Source organism: Catharus ustulatus, chromosome 4 (genome assembly GCF_009819885.2).
Source record: "Catharus ustulatus isolate bCatUst1 chromosome 4, bCatUst1.pri.v2, whole genome shotgun sequence".
Lineage (NCBI taxonomy): Eukaryota > Metazoa > Chordata > Aves > Passeriformes > Turdidae > Catharus > Catharus ustulatus.
The window spans coordinates 780147-798226 of NC_046224.1; the positions used below are offsets into that span (position 1 = coordinate 780147).

An 18080-nucleotide genomic window follows, 5' to 3' on the forward strand; every position below is an offset into this window, starting at 1 on the left:
CCAGGGACAGCTCCGCTCCCGGCCCCGCGCCCGCCGGCCCGCGCGGGGACCCCGGAGAGCTGAGACCCTATAGAGACCCTATAGAGACCCTATAGAGACCCCTATAGAGCCCCCTATAGAGATCCGAGCCCCTATAGAGACCCCTATGGAACCCCCTATAGAGACCCGAGCCGCTATAGAGACCCCTATAGAGCCCCCTATAGAGCCCCTATAGAGACCTCTATGGAGTCCGAGACCCTTATGGAGCCCCCTATAGAGACCCCTATAGGGCCCAGAGACCCTATAGAGCCCCCTATAGAGACCCGTATAGGGCCCCGAGACCCTATAGAGCCCCCTATAGAGTCCCGAGACCCTATAGAGCCCCCTATAGAACCCCCTATAGAGCCACCTATAGAGCCACCTATAGAGCCTCGAGCTCTTATAGAGCTTCCTATAGTGTCCCGAGCCCCTATAGAGTCCCCACAGAGACCTGAGCCCCTATAGAACCCCTATAGAGCCCCGAGCCCCTATAGAACCCCTATAGATCTCCGAGTCCCTAGAGAGCTCCCTATAGAGACCCGAGCCCCTATAGAGCTCCCTATAGATCCCCGAGACCCTATAGAGCCCCGAACCTCTATAGAGCTCCCTATAGAACCCCCCATAGAGCCCCCCACAGAGTTCCTCATCCCCTATAGAGACCCGATCCCCTATAGAGCCCCCCAGTCCCTTATAGAGCCCCCCGTAGGGCCCTGCTCCCCTGTAGACCCCCTGATCCCCTACAGACCCCCCCGATCCCGTTATAGACTCCCTGATCCCCTATAGAGCCTCCAATCCCCTATAGACCCCCCATAGGGTCCAGATCCCCTATAGACCTCCCCGATCCCGTTATAGAGCCCCGGATCCCCTATAGAACCCCCGATCCTTTATAGAGCCCCCCATAGGGCCTAGATCCCTATAGACCCCCCCTATGCCGTTATAGATCCCCTGCTCCCAGACCCCACATGGCTCCTGTCCCCTCTTACTGACCCCACAGGCCCCCTGAGCCCCTTATGGATCCCTCAGCACCCCTATAGAGCTCCGGGATCCCCTATAGACCCCCTGGGCCCCCTATAGACCCCCTGTTCCCCCCCCCGTACATCCCCCGTCCTCCTCTCCCGCCTTCAGCACCGCGGACAGCTCCGCTCCCGGCCCCGCGCCCCCTATAGAGCCCCTATAGACCCTCTGAGACCCTATAAACTGCCCCACCCCTCTAGAGAACCCCCAAACCCCTACAGACCCCCTGATCACCCTTCCCTTCCCTTCCCTTCCCTTCCCTTCCCTTCCCTTCCCTTCCCTTCCCTTCCCTTCCCTTCCCTTCCCTTCCCTTCCCTTCCCTTCCCTTCCCTTCCCTTCCCTTCCCTTCCCTTCCCTTCCCTTCCCTTCCCTTCCCTTCCCTTCCCTTCCCTTCCCTTCCCTTCCCTTCCCTTCCCTTCCCTTCCCTTCCCTTCCCTTCCCTTCCCCTCTCCCCCATCCCGATCCCTCCCCTCTGGAGATTCCCCCTCACCCTCCAGGACCACTCCCCATTCCCACAACTCCCCCAATCCCATCCCACACCCTCAGACCCCTCCTTCCCCAGACCCCCCCCAGGACCACCCCCCTTCCCATCCCATCCATCCCATGGATTCCACCCCATGGATTCCATCCAACCCCATCCATCCCATGGATTCCATCCCATGGATTCCATTCAACCAACCCCATCCAATCCTATCCCATCCCATGGATCCCATCCCATTGATCTCACCCCATCCATCCCATGGAATCCCACCCATGCCATGGATTCAACCCCATGGATCCCATCCCATCCAATCCCATTGATCCCATGGATCCCATCCAACCCCATCCCATTGATCCAACCCCATCCCATGGATCCCATCCCACCCCATCCCATCGATCCTACCCCATCCTATTGATCCAACCCCATCCTATTGATCCCATGGATCCCATCCCACCCCATCCCATCCCATTGATCCAATCCAATCCCATGGATCCCATGGATCCCATCCCACACCATCCCATTCCATCCCATCCCATTGATCCCATCCAACCCCATCCCATTGATCCCATGGATCCCATCCCACACCATCCAATCCCATTGATCCCATGGATCCCATTGCACCCCATCCCATCCCATCCCATCCCATCCCATGGATCCAATCCAATCCAATCCCATTGATCCCATGGACCCCATGGATCCCATCCCACCTCATCCCATCCCTCACCATCCCATTGATCCAATCCAATCCCATTGATCCCATGGATGCCACCCCACACCATCCCATTGATCCAACCCCATCCTATTGATCCCATGGATCCCACCCCACACCATCCCATTGATCCAACCCCATCCCATTGATCCAACCCAATCATATTGATCCCATGGATCCCACCCCACCCCATCCCATTGATCCAATCCAATCGTATTGATCCCACGGATCCCATCCCACCTCATCCAATCCCACGGACCCCACCCAATCCCAACCCATTATCCCATCCCCACAACCCCCAGACCCCTCCCCACCCCTCTCCCTCCCTCCCACCGCCCCCTCCCCTCCCGGCTCCTCCCTCTCCCCCAGCTCTCCCGCAGCCCCTCCCGCCCCTCTCCCCCCGTTCTCCCGCAGCTCCTCCTCCCTCTCCCCCCGTTCCCTCCCCGCTCCCGCAGCTCCTCCTCCCTCTCCCCCCGTCCCCGCGGCTCCTCCCGTCCCTGTCCCCGCTCTCCCCCCGTTCCCGCAGCTCCTCCCGCCGCTCCCCCCCCGCTCCCGCAGCTCCGCAGTCCGGCGCAGCCCCGGCCGGAGAAAATGGCGGATCGCGCCGAGATGTTCTCGCTCTCCACCTTCCACTCGCTGTCCCCGCCCGGCTGCCGGTGAGCGGGGTGCGGGTGCGGGGAGGGATGCGGGGGAGGCTGCGGGGGTCTCGCCGCCCTTCCCCTCCCGCTGTTCCGCCCTTGCACCGGGCCCGCTCCGCCGCTCCCCCCCCACCCAACCCGTTCACCTTGGGGGCTCCTCCCGCACCTCCCCCGCCTTTGCGGGGCCTTTCCCGGGATGAGCCGCGCTCCCCTCGGAGCCCCCGCAGCATCGCGGGTGGGGGGCTCGGGGGGCTCCTTCTCGCCTTCCCTTCACCGGGGCTCGGAGCCCCCCCGGCCTCCGGGCCCGCCGCATCCCGGGGCCGCCGCATCCCGGGAGGAGCCGCCGCCGCCTCTTTGTCTCTCCCGAGGCGCCGCAGCGGCCCCGGGATGGGGACGGGAATGGGAACGGGAATGGGAATGGGAATAGGGGGCCTGGTCCCGGGAGCGCGGCCGGGGGGATCCCAGGGGTTCCCGGGGGGTTCCCGGGGTCGGTCACCTTCCCGCAGAGCCCCCGGGGAGGGGACGGGGCCGGGCCCGCCCCGCTGCTGACCTTGGCTGGGTGCGGGGGGTGCGGGGTCGGGGTGCGGGGTCGGGCTCTGGGGTGCGGGCCGGGCTGGCGCAGTGCGGGGCCGAGAATCCCGGCAGGGGAACGGGAATGGGAACGGCAGGAGGGTGAGGGGCACCGGGGGGCGCCGGGGATGCGGGGAGAGGAGCAGGGGACAGCGGGGATGCAGGATGTGTCCTTGCGTGGCTGTGGCCTGTGTTGGGCAGGGCTCCCCTTGGCCGGGATGTCCCCTTGGCCGGGATGTCCCCTTGGCCGGGATGTCCCCTTGGCCGGGATGTCCCCTTCCCTGAGCATCCCCTTGCTCGGACTGTCCCCTCCCTCAGCATCCCCATCCCCAGGATGTCGCCTTCTCTGAGCATCCCTGTCCCCTTCTCTGGGCATCCCTGTCCCCTTCTCTGGGCATCTCTGTCCCCTTCCCTGAGCATCCCTGTCCCCATCCCCGGCCTGTTCCCGTCCCCAGGATGTCCCCTTCACTGAGCATCCTTGTCCCCTCCCTCGGCATCCCCATTCCCGGCCTGTCCCCTTCCCTCACCATCCCCGTCCCCAGGATGTCCCTGTCCCCGGCCTGTCCCTGTCCCCATCCCCAGGGTGTCCCCATCCCCAGGATGTCCCCGTCCCCAGGATGTCCCTGTCCCCGTCCCTGTCCCCAGCCTGTCCCTGCCCACGGTGGCGCAGGGAGGGGACACCACGGCCTCGCTGGGCCCGGGGCCCAGTCCAGGAGCGGGAGCCGTGCCCGGAGCCATCCCAAAATCCGAGGCCGATCCCTGGGGATGCTGTGGCCACGCTCGGCTCTCCCTGAGCATCCCGAGATCCACTCGGGAATGGTGATGGAGAAACCAAACCCTGAGGAACCGCGGGGACGGAGGGAGGGGGTGCCCAGCCCGGGTTTGGGGTGTCCGGTGGGGCGGGACCCCCTGGCCGGAGAGGGAGAGGCCGAGCCGAGGGCACGGGCTGGGAATGCTCGAGATGGGAATGTTCGGGCTGGGAATGGTCAGGCTGGGAATGCTCGAGGTGGGAATGCTGGGGCTGGGAATGCTCGAGGTGGGAATGCCCGAGGTGGGAATGCTGGGGCTGGGAATGCTGGGGCTGGGAATGCTCGAGGTGGGAATGCTCGAGGTGGGAATGCTGGGGCTGGGAATGCTCGAGGTGGGAATGCTGGGCTGGGAATGCTCGAGGTGGGAATGCTGGGGCTGGGAATGCTCGAGGTGGGAATGCTGGGGCTGGAAATCCTCGAGGTGGGAATGCTCGAGGTGGGAATGTTGGGCTGGGAATGCTCGGGCTGGGAATGCTCGAGCTGGGAATTCCAGGCACACACGCAGCCGGGCCTTGGGATGGCTCCCACTCCCGGCTCGGGCCGTGACACCCTCAGGTGCCCAATTTGGGGTGACCACAGGGTCAGACCCGCTCCGGGCACGGCGGGGATTGGAGTCCCTGACACTGTTGGGGTCCCTTCCCAGCGTCCGGAGCCGCCTCCCGGGCAGGGAGCGGGGCTGGCAGGGATGAGGAAATTCCATCCGCCCGCAGCTCCCCGGGGAGCCCGGCCCTGGCGGCGCTGGCACCGCCGGTGTCCCCTCCCAGCCCTGCCCGGCCCGTCTGGGGTCCCCTCCGGCCCATCCCGGCTCGGGATGGTGGCACCGGGGTCACTGCGATGCCGTGGGGCGGGTCCTGCTGCTTCCAACCCTGCCCGATCCTCTCTGGGTGTGCGGAGTGGGTGAGACCCCCTGGCCCTGTCCCTCCCTCGGTGCCAGGCTGTCCCCGGAGTGTCCCCGAGGTGGGACGGGCGCTGTCCTTGTTCCTGCTGCTCATCCCCGGCGCGGTGTCCCTGCAGCCGTGCCCAGGGCGCTGCTTTGGGGTCCCAGCGGGGAGATTGTGGGGCTGGGTTGGTTCCTGCTGCTGGTTCCATCCCATTCCCATCCCATCCCATCCCAATCCCATTCCCATCCCATCCCCACTGGGGAGGGTCCAGGGGTGCAGGAACAGACCCGGGGTCCCCACCCCAGGACTCTCAGCCCCCCTCGTCCCCCCAGGTGCCCACGGGACCCCCCCAAGAGCCCAGGAAGGGTCCCGGGGATCTTTCTGCAGGGGGGCAGCCCCCGATATTGTGTGGGGTTGGGGAGATGGGTCTGCACCCCATAGTGCCGTGCACCCCAAAATCCTGGGATCTACTCCACGATATCCCTCGGATCTGCTCCCCAATATCCTGGGCTCTGCACCCCAATATCTTGGGGATCTGCACCCCAATATCTTGGGGATCTGCACCCCAATATCCTGGGGATCTGCACCCAAAACCAACCTCGGATCTGCACCCCAATATCCTGGGGATCTGCACCCCAATATCTGGGGCTCTGCACCCCAATATCTGGGGCTCTGCACCCAAAACCATCCTCGGGTCTGATCCCCAATATCCTGAGCTGTGCACCCCAAAGGGTTCTGCACCCCAATACCCTGGACCTCTCCATCCCAAACTGATCCTGCTCCCCAACACCCCGGGGTGAGTTCTGCACCCCAAAACCCCAAAGGGCTCTGCACCCCAAAGAGTTCCACACCTCGACACCCCATAGCTCTGCACCCCAAAGGCTTCTGAACCCCAAAACTTCTGTTCCCCTACACCCCGACACCCCATAGCTCTGCACCCCAAAGGGCTCTGAACCCCAAAACTTCTGTTCTCCTACACCCCGACACCCCGGGGCTCTGCATCCCAAAGGGCTCTGAACCCCAAAACTTCTGTTCCCCTACACCCCGGCACCCCATAGCTCTGCACCCCAAAGGCTTCTGAACCCCAAAACTTCTGTACCCCAACACCTCGGCACCCCATAGCTCTGAACCCCAAAACTTCTGTTCCCTGACACCCCGACATCCCAGGGCTCTGCACCCCAAAGGGTTCTGAACCCCAAAACTTCTGTTCCCCGGCACCCCGGGGCTCTGCATCCCAAAGGGCTCTGCACCCCAAAGGGCTCTGAACCCCAAAACTTCTGTTCCCCTACACCCCATAGCTCTGCACCCCAAAGGGCTCTGAACCCCAAAACTTCTGTTCCCCGACATCCCGGGGCTCTGCACCCCAAAACCTCCGCTCCCAGCACCCCGGGACCCCTCACCCCACACCCCCGGGGCTCCCCCGTCCTTCGGGGCTTTGGGGTCCCGTTCCCACCGCAGCCGCGGCCCCGTCTCCGTTTCTGCCGCTTTTGCCCCAAATCTGCGCGGATTCGACGCGGCCGTGCCCTACTTGTGGGAATTATGGGATTAGGGGAATCTTCCTGCCGGGGATCGGCAGCAGCGCGGGGCCCGGGGGGGGACAGGGGACACAGGGGACAGCCCTGACCCCCTTTGGGCTGTCACACTCGGGGCTGAGCCCCCGCAGCTGCGGGAGCCCACCCGGGGGTCCCCAACCCCACGGAGGGTGGGCACAGGGCCCAGATATTGTCACACCACCCTGGGGACAAGCTGGGGGTCCTGAGTGTCCCCAACCCCATGGAAAAAGGGTCCTGTTGTCACCTGGGTGCTGCCACACCGCCCTGGGGACAACCTTGGTCCCTGCGTGTCCCCAACCCCACAGAAAAAGGGTCCTACTGGTGATCGGGTATTGTCATCACCCCTGGGGACAATCTGGGGGTCCTGGTGTCCCCAACCCCATGGAAAAAGGGTCCTGCTGGTGCCCAGAGGTTGTCACACCCCCCTAGGGACACCCTTGGTCCCTGGATGTCCCCAACCCCACGGAGGACAGGCACAGGACCCAGATATTGTCACACCCCCCTGGGGACAACCTTGGTCCCTGGGTGTCCCCAACCCCACACAAAATGGTCCTGCTGGTGCCCAGATGTTGTCACACCCCTCTGGGGACAAGCTGGGGGTCTCGGGTGTCCCCAACCCCACAGAGGGCGGGCACAGGGTCCTGCTGGTACCCGGATGTTGTCACAGCCCCCTGGGGACAACCTCGGGTTCCTGGGTGTCCCCAAGCCCACGGAGGGCGGGCACAGGGTCCAGATGTTGTCACACCGCCCTGGGGACAATCTTGGTCCCTCGGTGTCCCCAACCCCCCAGAAGAAGTGTCCTGCTGGTGCCCAGAGGTTGTCACACCCACTGGGGACAACCTTGGTCCCTGGGTGTCCCCAGCCCCACGGAAAAAGGGTCCCGTTGTCACCTGGGTGCTGCCACACCGCCCTGGGGACAACCTTGGTCCCTGGATGTCCCCAACCCCATGGAAAAAGGGTCCTGTTGTCACCCGGGTGCTGCCACACCGCCCTGGGGACAAGCCGGGGGTCCCGCGTGTCCCCAACCCCCCAGAGGGTGACCTGGGTGTCCCAGTGTCCCCAGGCCGTGTCCCCCCTCACCCAGCCCCCCCAAACCCCAATTCCCGATTTCCCCCCCCAAACCCCAATTCCCGTTTCCCACCCCAAACCCCAATTCCCGATTTCCCTCCCCGAATCCCGCCGGGATTTCTCTCCGTTCCGTTATTCCCGCTGGTTTCCATGGCACCCCCGTTCCCTGGGAATGTCACAGCCCGGGTCCCCCTTGTCACCCGTGTGACACCCCCGTGTCCCCCCAGCGGCACGGGCCACCCCAAAGCTGGCGCTGTGGATGTCCCCTCCCCAGCTCGGGGACATGTGGTGGCTTCGGCAGCTCCGCCCAGCCGGTGCCACCGCGTGTGACAGCGCTGGGGTGACGTGGCACTGTGCCCGTCCTGTGCCAGCACCCAGGGGTGGCAGGGGATGGTGACATGTGCGTGTGACACCAGAGGTGACAATGTCCTGGTGCCATGTCCGTATGACACCAGAGGTGACAGGGTTTGGTGCTGTGTCTGTGTGACACCAGAGGTGACAATGTCCTGGTGCCATGTCTGTTTGACACCAGAGGGGACAATGTCCTGGTGCCATGTCTGTGTGACACCAGAGGTGACAATGTCCTGGTGCCATGTCTGTGTGACACCAGAGGTGACAGGGTTTGGTGACATGTCTGTGTGGCCCCCAGGGGTGACAATATTCAGGTGCCATGTCCGTGTGGCACTCAGAGGTGACACTGTTGTGGTGCCATGTTTGTGTGACACCAGAGGTGACAGAGTTATGGTGCCATGTCTGTGTGGCACCCAGGAGTGACAATGAATGTCATGGTGCCATGTCCGTGTGGCCCCCAGAGGTGACAATGTCCTGGTGCCATGTCCGTGTGACACCAGAGGTGACAATGTCCTGGTACCATGTCTGTGTGACACCAGAGGTGACAGGGTTTGGTGCCATGTCCGTGTGGCACCTAGAGGTGACAGGATTATTGTGCCGTGTCCGTGTGGCACCAGAGGTGACAATGTTGTGATGCCATATCTGTGTGGCCCCCAGGGGTGACAATATTCAGGTGCCATGTCCGTGTGACACCAGAGGTGACAGAGTTTGGTGCCATGTCCGTGTGACACCAGAGGTGACAATGTCCTGGTGCCATGTCTGTGTGACACCAGAGGTGACAGGGTTTGGTGCCATGTCCGTGTGACACCAGAGGTGACAATGTCCTGGTGCCATGTCTGTGTGACACCAGAGGTGACAGAGTTATGGTGCCATGTCTGTGTGGCATCCAGGGGTGACAGGGTTTGATGTCATGTCCGTGTGACACCAGAGGTGGCAGGGTTTGGTGCCGTGTCTGTTTGGCACCTAGATGTGACAGGGCTTGGTGACACGTCCCTGTGGTTGTCCTGTGCCAGCACCCAGAGGTGGCAGCGTTCTGGTACCATGTCCGTGTGACACCAGAGGTGACAGAGTTGCAATGCCATGTCCGTGTGGCACCCAGGGATGGAAATATTCAGGTGACATGTCAGTGTGGCACCAGTGGGTGGCAGATTATTGTGCCATGTCCGTGTGGCATCCAGAGGTGGCAGGGTTTGGTGCCATATCCATGTGACACCAGAGGTGACAGGGTTTGATGCCATGTCCGTGTGGCACCCAGGGGTGACAGAGTTTGGTGCTATGTCCGTGTGACACCAGAGGTGACAGGGTTATGGTGCCATGTCAGTGTGGCACCCAGAGGGGACAATGTCCTGGTGCCATATCTCTGTGGCATCTAGGAGTGACAATGTCCTGCTGCCATATCCATGTGGCACCCAGGGATGACAATGTCCTGCTGCCATGTCCCTGTGGCACCCAGGAGTGACAGTGTCATGGTGCCATATCCATGTGACACTGGAGGTGACAGGGTTTGATGCTGTGTCCGTGTGGCACTCAGAGGTGACAATGTCCTGGTGCCATGTCCGTGTGGCACTCAGAGGTGACAATGTCCTGGTGCCATGTCCGTGTGGCACTCAGGGGTGACAATGTCCAGGTGACATGCCCGTCTGACACTCAGAGGTGACAATATTCAGGTGCCATGTCCATGTGGCACCAGGGGGTGACAGAATAGTTGTGCCATGTCTGTGTGACACCAGAGGTGACAATGTTCTGGTGCCATGTCCGTGTGGCACCCAGAGGTGACAGGATTATTGTGCCATGTCTGTGTGCCACTCTGAGGTGACAGGGTTTGATGCTGTGTCCGTGTGGCACTCAGAGGTGACAATGTCCTGCTGCCATGTCCATGTGGCCCCCAGAGGTGACAATGTCCTGCTGCCATGTCCCTGTGGCACCCAGGAGTGACAATGTCATGGTGCCATGTCCATGTGGCCCCCAAAGGTGACAATATCCTGGTGCCATGTCCGTGCTGCTCCCATGCCGAGGGTGCCACCCCTGCACTCACGGATGTCCCCGCGGTGCCACTCGGCTCTCTGGCTGTCCCTGAGCCGCGTCCCCGCTGTCCCTGAGCCGCGTCCCCGCTGTCCCTGAGCCGCGTTCCCGCTGTCCCCAGGCCCCCCCAGGACATCAGCCTGGAGGAGTTCGATGACGAGGACCTGTCGGAGATCACGGACGACTGCGGCATCGGCCTCAACTACGACTCGGACCACTACGAGAAGGTGCGGCAGCCTGGTGGCCCTTGGGGACACCGCGGGGACACCGTGGGGACACCGGGCTGTGACAACTCCCCCCAGCGCTGCCACCGCGGTGCTGGCTCTGCTGAGGCCATGACGAGCCGGGGGGTCCCCTCTTGTGGGGGATGGGGACACCGCCACCCCCTCGGTGGCACGGAGGGTGACCCGCCGCTGTCCCCGTGTCACCCGCAGGACTGCCTGGTGCTGGAGCGCGGGGAGCAGCCGCACCCCGTGTGCACCTTCCAGGACGACTTCCAGGAGTTCGAGATGATCGATGACAACGACGACGACGAGGAAGAGGAGGAGGAGGAGGAGGAGGAGGAGGAAGGCAACGAGCTGGAGGCGCCGCCGTCCCCTTCGGCCTCGCCCATCCCCTCGCCAGCGCTGGAGGAGACGCAGAAGCACCGACCCACGAGCCTGAACCTCACCGCGCCGGGCACGCAGGTGGGGCGGGTGTGGCCGAGGTGGCGGTTCCTTGTCGCGTGGTGTCCCCTTAGCCCGGTGTCACTGTCCCTTTTCCCCCTGGGTCACTGTCCCTTCACCCTCAGGGTCTGTGTCCCCTCGCTCCTGGGCTCGCTGTCCCCTTCCCCCCCGGTGCTGCTGCCCGTTCCCCATCGGGTCACTGTCCTGTCCCTTCAGGGTCACTGTCCCTTCACCCTCAGGGTCACTGTCCCTTCACCCTCAGTGTCACTGTCCCTTCATCCCTGCGGTCATTGTCCCTTCACCCCCTGGTGTCACAGACCCTTTCCCTCCTGGCCTCGCTGTCCCCTTCCTCCCCAGTGTTGCTGCCCGTTCCCCCCCGGGTCACTGTCCTGTCCCTTCACCCCGGTGTCACTGTCCCTTCAACCCCCTGATGTCACTGTCCCCTTCCCTCCTGGCCTCTCTGTCCCCTTCCTCCCCAGTGTCATTGTCCTTTTCCCCCTGGGGTCACTGTCCCCTTCCCCCCCGATGTCACTGACCCCTTCCCCCTCCGTGTCACTGTCCCTTCACCCTCAGGGTCACTGTCCCTTCCCCCTCAGGGTCACTGTCCCTTCACCCTCAGTGTCACTGTCCCTTCACCCTCAGTGTCACTGTCCCTTCATCCCTGCGGTCATTGTCCCTTCACCCCCTGGTGTCACAAACCCCTTCCCTCCTGGCCTCGCTGTCCCCTTCCCGCTCAGTGCCACTGTCCCCTTCCCGCTCAGTGCCACTGTCCCCTTCCCCCTCGGTGTCACTGTCCTTCCCCCAGTGCCCCCTTCCCCCTCAGTGTCACTGTCCCTTCTGCCAGTGTCACTGTCCCTCCCCCGACCCTTGTCCCCATCCCTCCAAGTGCCACTGTCCCCCCTCCAGCGTCACTGTCCCTTCCCCCGTTGTCACTGTCCCTTCCACCAGTGTCACTGTCCCCTCCCCCAGTGTCCCCACTGTCCCTCCCCCGTCCCTTGTCCCCATCCCTTCCCCCAGTGTCACTGTCCCCCCTCCGTCCCTTGTCCCCACTCCCCTCAGTGTCACTGTCCCCCCCCACCCAGTGTCCCCCCCCCAGTGTCACTGTCCCTCCCCCGTCCCTTGTCCCCGCACCTTCTCCCAGTGTCACTGTCCCCCCCGCTCAGTGTCACTGTCCCTTCCCCCGTTGTCCCCATCCCCTCCCCCGTCTCTTGTCCCCGTCCCCCCCAGTGTCACTGTCCCCCCGCCCCCAGTGTCCCCCCCTCAGTGTCACTGTCCCCCCCAGTGTCACTGTCCCTCCCCCGTCCCTTGTCCCCATCCCCTCCCCAGTGTCACTGTCCCCCCCCACCCAGTGTCCCCACTGTCCCTCCCCCGTCCCTTGTCCCCGTCCCTTCTCCCAGTGTCCCCATGCCTTCCCCCAATGTCACTGTCCCTCCCCCGTCCCTTGTCCCCGTCCCCCTCTCGTGTCCCCCCTTTCCCGCTCTCGTGGCTCCCCCGGGGGTGTCCCCCCGCCCGTGTGGCCGCAGGGATGTCCCCGTGTCGCCGCGCACGCGCCGCCGCAGTGTGTGGGATGCGGCTGCAGCCGCCGCCGTTGCCAGGGAACCGCGGGCCCTCGGGAATTTCGGGGGCCCCCCCTTTTCCCGGGGGGGCTCCGAGCGCTGCTGGGCTGGGAGGGGCTCCCGGGGGTGGCGGTCACGGCGAGGGGACAAAGGGACAAAGCCCAGGGGGCTGGACAGGGGGGGTCCCCGCGGGGTTCTGTCATCCCTTGGTGGGGGGGGGCGTGGGGTGGAGCTCCCGGGGGGTCCCGGCAGGAGGTGACACCCTGGTCCCTGTGACCCCTGTAACCCATCCCTGTGACCCCATCCCTGTAACCCATCCCTGTGTCCCCTGTGACCCCTGTGACCCATCCCTGTGTCCCCTGTAACCCATCCCTGTGACCCCATCCCTGTAACCCATCCCTGTGTCCCCTGTGACCCCTGTGACCCATCCCTGTGTCCCCTGTAACCCATCCCTGTGACCCCATCCCTGTAACCCATCCCTGTGTCCCCTATAACCCATCCCTGTGTCCCCTATAACCCATCCCTGTGACCCTGTAACCCATCCCTGTGAACCCTGTAACCCATCCCTGTGTCCCCTATAACCCATCCCTGTGACCCTGTAACCCATCCCTGTCCCTCTGCGGCCATCCCCTCAATCCCTCATTCCCCTCTCCCCCCATTTCCATCTCCCCCCATTCCCAATTCCTCATTCCCGATCCCCCATTCCCAATCCCCCATTCCCAATCCCCCATTCCCAATCCCCCATTCCCCTCTCCCCCATTCCCAATCCCCCATTCCCTCTCCCCCATTTCCATCTCCCCCCATTCCCAATCCCCATTCCCAACCCCCCATTCCCAATCCCCCATTCCCAATCCCCCATTCCCAGTCCCCCATGGCTCCCCCCGTGCCCACCCCGCTCCGTGTCACCGCTTGGTGCCGGTGGCTCCAGCCTCGCTCCCTAATCCCTCCCTAATCCCTGCTCCCGCCGGGATCCGCCGGGATTAACTCTGCCCGCTCTTCCCGGAGGGACAGCCCGCAGCTGCCGCATTCCCGAGCATCCCGGGGGGCTCCCGAACATCCCGGGGGGCTCCCGGGGGGCTCCCGAACATCCTGAATATCCCGGGGGGCTCCCGAGGGGCTCCTGAACATCCCGGGGGGCTCCCGAACATCCTGAATATCCCGGGGGGCTCCCGAACATCCCTGGGACTCTGAACATCCCGAACATTCCAGGGGCTCCCAAACATCCCAGGGGGGCTCCCGAACATCCCAGGGGGGCTCCCGGGGGGGGTCCCGAACATCCCGAACATCCCGGGAGGGCTCCCGAACATCCCTGGGACTCTGAACATCCCGAACATTCCAGGGGCTCCCGAACATCCCGGGGAATTTGAACATCCCGAGCATCCCGGGGGGCTCCCGGGGGGCTCCCGAACATCCCGAGGGGCTCCCGAACATCCCGGGGAATTTGAACATCCCGAACATCCCGGGGGGCTCTCGAACATCCCGAACATCCCTGGGACTCTGAAAATCCTGAGCATTCTGGGGGGCTCCCGAGAATCCCGGGGGACTCTGAACATCCCAAACAACCCGGGGGGACTCCCGAACATCCTGAATATACCGGGGGGTTCCCGAACATCCCTGGGAATCTGAACATCCCGAGCATCCCGGGGGGCTCTGAACATCCCGGGGAATCTGAACATCCCGAGCATCCCGGGGGGCTCCCCAACATTCCTGGGACTCTGAAAATCCCGAGCATCCCGGGGGGTCTCCCGAACATCCCTGGGACTCTGAACGTCCCGAATATTCCAGGGGCTCCGGGGGTCCCTCTGCGGGGTGGGGCCGTGCTGCTGGGGTCTCACACCGCTGTCCCCGGGGCTGGCGCCGTGCCGTGCCGTGCCGTGCCGTGCCGTGCCGCATCTGGCCGGGCAGGGATGCGGGGATGGATCCGTGCCCTAATCCGGATAAACCCCGCGCACGTGGCACGGGGGCTGCCAGGCACCTCCGAGCCCTCCCCCGACACACCCCTGGGGTCCCCCCGGAGTCCCCAAACCCCCCTGGGGTCGGGGGTCCCCCACTGAGCCCTGGTGTCCCCTCCGGAGTCCCCAAACCCCCCCCGGGGTCGGGGGTCCCCCACTGAGCCCCCTCCCCGCTCTGCTGTCCCCGCAGGATTCCCTGAACAACAACGGCGGCTTCGCCCCCGCCGCGCCCCGGCCCAGCTGGCAGGACGCGCTCCTCCACTCCTCCTCCTCCTCCTCTTCCTCACACACCGGTGAGCGACAGCGACAGTGGGGCAGTGACACCGGGACAGCGGGGTGGGACAGTGACACCGGGACAGCGGGGTGGGACAGTGACACCGGGACAGTGACACTGAGACAGTGACACTGGGACAGCGGGGTGGGACAGTGACACTGGGGCAGTGATACCGGGACAGCGGGGTGGGACAGTGACACCGGGACAGTGACACCGGGACAGCGGGGTGGGACAGTGACACCGGGACAGTGACACCGGGACAGTGGGGTGTGACAGTGACACCGGGACAGTGACACTGGGACAGCGGGGTGGGACAGTGACACTGGGACAGCGGGGTGGGACAGTGACACTGGGGCAGTGACTCTGGGACAGCGGGGTGGGACAGTGACACTGGGGCAGCGGGGTGGGACAGTGACACTGGGACAGTGACGGTGTGACATCAGGGTGTGACAATGACACTGGGGCAGGGGGGTGGGGCAGTGACGCTGTGACAGTGACATCGGTACAGTGGCACTGTGGTAGCAGGGTTAGGCCAGCAGGGTGACAGTGACACTGGGACAGTGACGGTGTGACACCAGGGTGTGACAATGACACTGGGGTAGCGGGGTGGGACAGTGACACCAGGACAGTGACACTGGGACAGTGACACCGGGACAGCGGGGTGGGACAGTGGGCTGTGACAGTGACATTGGTACAGTGGCACTGTGGTAGCAGGGTTAGGCCAGAGGGGTGACAGTGACACTGGGACAGTGATGGTGTGACACCAGGGTGTGACAATGACACTGGGGCAGTGGGTTGTGACAGTGACAGTGTGACAGTGACATTGGTACAGTGGCACTGTAATAGCAGGGTTAGACCAGCGGGGTGACAGTGACGGTGTGACATCAGGGTGTGACAATGACACTGGGGCAGTGGGGTGGGACAGTGACGCTGTGACAGTGGGGGTGTGACAGTGGGGGCGTGGCGGTGACACTGCGACAGTCGGGCTGTGCCAATGGGCTGTGCCAGTGACACTGAGACAGAAGGGTGTGACAATGGGGTGTGACACTGGGTGTGTGACAGTGGGGCTGTGACAGTCGGGCTGTGCCAGTGACGCTGTGCCAGTGACACTGTGACAGTGACACTGTGACAGTGACACTGCGACAATCAGGCCGTGTCACAGCCTCCCCCCAGACTCACCCTGCCCGTGTCCCTTCCCCGCAGGACACTCGTCCCCCCACGCCTGCATCCTGGACGGACCCTGCCTGGAGAGCCCGCCGGGCCCCGGGGGGGCCCCCCCCTCGCTGCCGCCCTCCCCCCTGGACTCGCAAGGCAACAGCCCCGAGTCCCTGGCACATGGTAACCCATCGCCCCCGAGAGCCGCGCCCGATTTTAACATGAACCTCATCTCCGCTGCGCTCCGAGCTCCGCTCTCCCCGCCGCGCCCCCGCCAGCCGCCCCCGCCTCACCCCTGTCTCTCTCCAACAGGGCCCGCCGCTCCCCCCGGCGCCCCCGACGCCGCCCCCCCGCCCCAGGCCGCCCCCCAGGCCCCCACGCAGCCCCAGGGCGGCGGCAGCCCGGGGTCCCCCCGCTCGCAGCCGCAGGCGCGGCCGCAGCCCCGGCCGGAGCGGGACGGGGCTCCCGCGGAGCCGCTCAGCTCCGACGGGGAGGGTGCCCAGTCCGGCCGGGCCGCCAGCGTGCGCGGCCACCCCTCGGGCTCCTCGGAGACCACCTCGCCCTCCTCGGACCCGGGCATCGAGGCCGATCTCACGAGCCGCACGGCCAAGCCCTTCCTGCCCGGCGGGCGCCGAGGGGACGAGCTGAGCTCGCCCGGCTCCGACTCGGACGTGGACGGGGAGCTCGAGGCGGCTTTCGCCGGCGGGCGCCTGGTCAGCAACATGATCTCGTCCATCTCGGAGACCGAGCTGGACCTGAGCAGCGACAGCAGCAGCGGCCGCTCGTCGCACCTGACCAACTCCATCGAGGAGGCCAGCTCGCCCGGCTCCGAGGGAGAGCTGGAGCCCGAGCTGGAGGCGCCCGGCCTGCTGGGCATCAAGGACTCGCTGCTGCTGGACAAGGGCAAGGAGGACGAGGAGGAGCCGGCCGAGAGGGGCCCGCCGGAGCGCGGCGTGGTCCGGAGGGAGAGCCTGGCCGAGCTGAAGATGGACGCCTACTACGACAGCCTGGACCCGGCCGACGGCCCCGCGCCCGAGGGCCAGACCGACGTGTCCAGCGCCAGCCCCCTGGACCTGAAGATCGACCCCGACCACAGCCTGGAGAGCATCCGCCGCTCCTTCTACCTGCCCGTGGGGCCCAAGCTGATGCCCGAGGCGGACGAGGAGGACAACAGCGAGTACGACTCGGACTCGGAGTCGGAGCCCGACCTGAGCGAGGACTCGGACTCGCCGTGGCTGCTCAGCAACCTGGTGAACAAGATGATCTCGGAGGGCTCGTACCCCATCAAGTGCCCGGACGAGTGCTTCCAGAACAGCCACTCGCTGTGCGACACCATCTCGCCCGCCTCCGACCTGGAGCCCGAGATCCTGAGCGAGGCTTTGGACGAGGAGCCGGGCCCGCGGGACTCGCCGGTGGCGCTGGGGGACGCGGCGGCGGTGCCAGCGCGGTGCCAGCGCGGCGCCATCGAGCTGGTGGACATGGAGACGCTGCGCAGCTCCCTGGCCGAGGCCGAGCACGCAGCCGCCGAGCCGCCCCCGGAGCCGCCGGCCGAGGAGCCGGGGCCCTTCCTGTTCCTCAGCAACCCCACCAACGACACCATCGCGCCCGTGTGCCCCGGCCGCCCCGTCGCCCTCGACCGCCTCGACGCCTCCGAGGTCCTGGCCACCTTGGGCTGCCGTCCGGCGGTGCCACCGCGGGCGTCCCCCGGCACCGAACCCACGGTTGGCAGCGGTGATCGCCACTGGGCCCTCGACGGCGAGCTGGGCTCGGGCGTGCTGGACGCCGACGCTATGATCGACGACGTGCGGTTAGCGCCCGACGGCGACCCCGCCACGCTGGACGTGTCCACGGCCAAGACCAACCGCGGCTTCGCCATGGCCTTGGAGGAGGCCGAGCCACCCTCCCGCCGGGGTAGCCCGGCCGGGGACGCGCCGGTGCCGCCGGAGCCGCCGGCGCTGGACGAGTCGCTGGCCTACGACTCGGTCAAGTACACGCTGGTGGTGGACGAGCACACGCAGCTGGAGCTGGTCAGCCTGCGGCGCTGCACGTCCGTGCTCAGCGACGACAGCGACATCCTGCGGGCCTGCGACGACGAGGTGGCCTTTGGCGACGCGCTGGTGGCCCCCGACGTGCGCAGCTCTTCCGAGGACTCGTCCCCCGAGGCCGACCTGCAGTTCTCCAAGAAGTTCCTCAACGTCTTCGTCAACAGCACCTCGCGCTCCTCCAGTAAGTGTCGTGACATGTCGTGACGTGTCGTGACGTGTCGTGACATGTTGTGACGTGTCGTGACGTGTCACGGTGTCCTGGGCTGCTCTGGGTGACCTTGGCACTCTGGTGTCCTGCCCCAACCATTCCTGTTGTGGC

At 65.1% G+C, this 18080-nt stretch overlaps 1 protein-coding gene across 1 annotated transcript in view; it reads left to right on the forward strand.

The window, feature by feature from the left end:
* Positions 1-2713: 2713 nt before the first annotated feature.
* Positions 2714-18080, forward strand: part of MAPK8IP2 (mitogen-activated protein kinase 8 interacting protein 2) — a 29845-nt gene continuing 14478 nt past the window's right edge. Inside the window, exons 1-5 of the mRNA XM_033057535.1 lie at positions 2714-2878; positions 10236-10341; positions 10549-10800; positions 14478-14580; positions 15765-17942. Coding sequence (XP_032913426.1) covers positions 2814-2878; positions 10236-10341; positions 10549-10800; positions 14478-14580; positions 15765-17942 — 2704 coding nt within the window. The 5' untranslated portion in view covers positions 2714-2813. The remainder of the gene's footprint in view (positions 2879-10235; positions 10342-10548; positions 10801-14477; positions 14581-15764; positions 17943-18080) is intronic.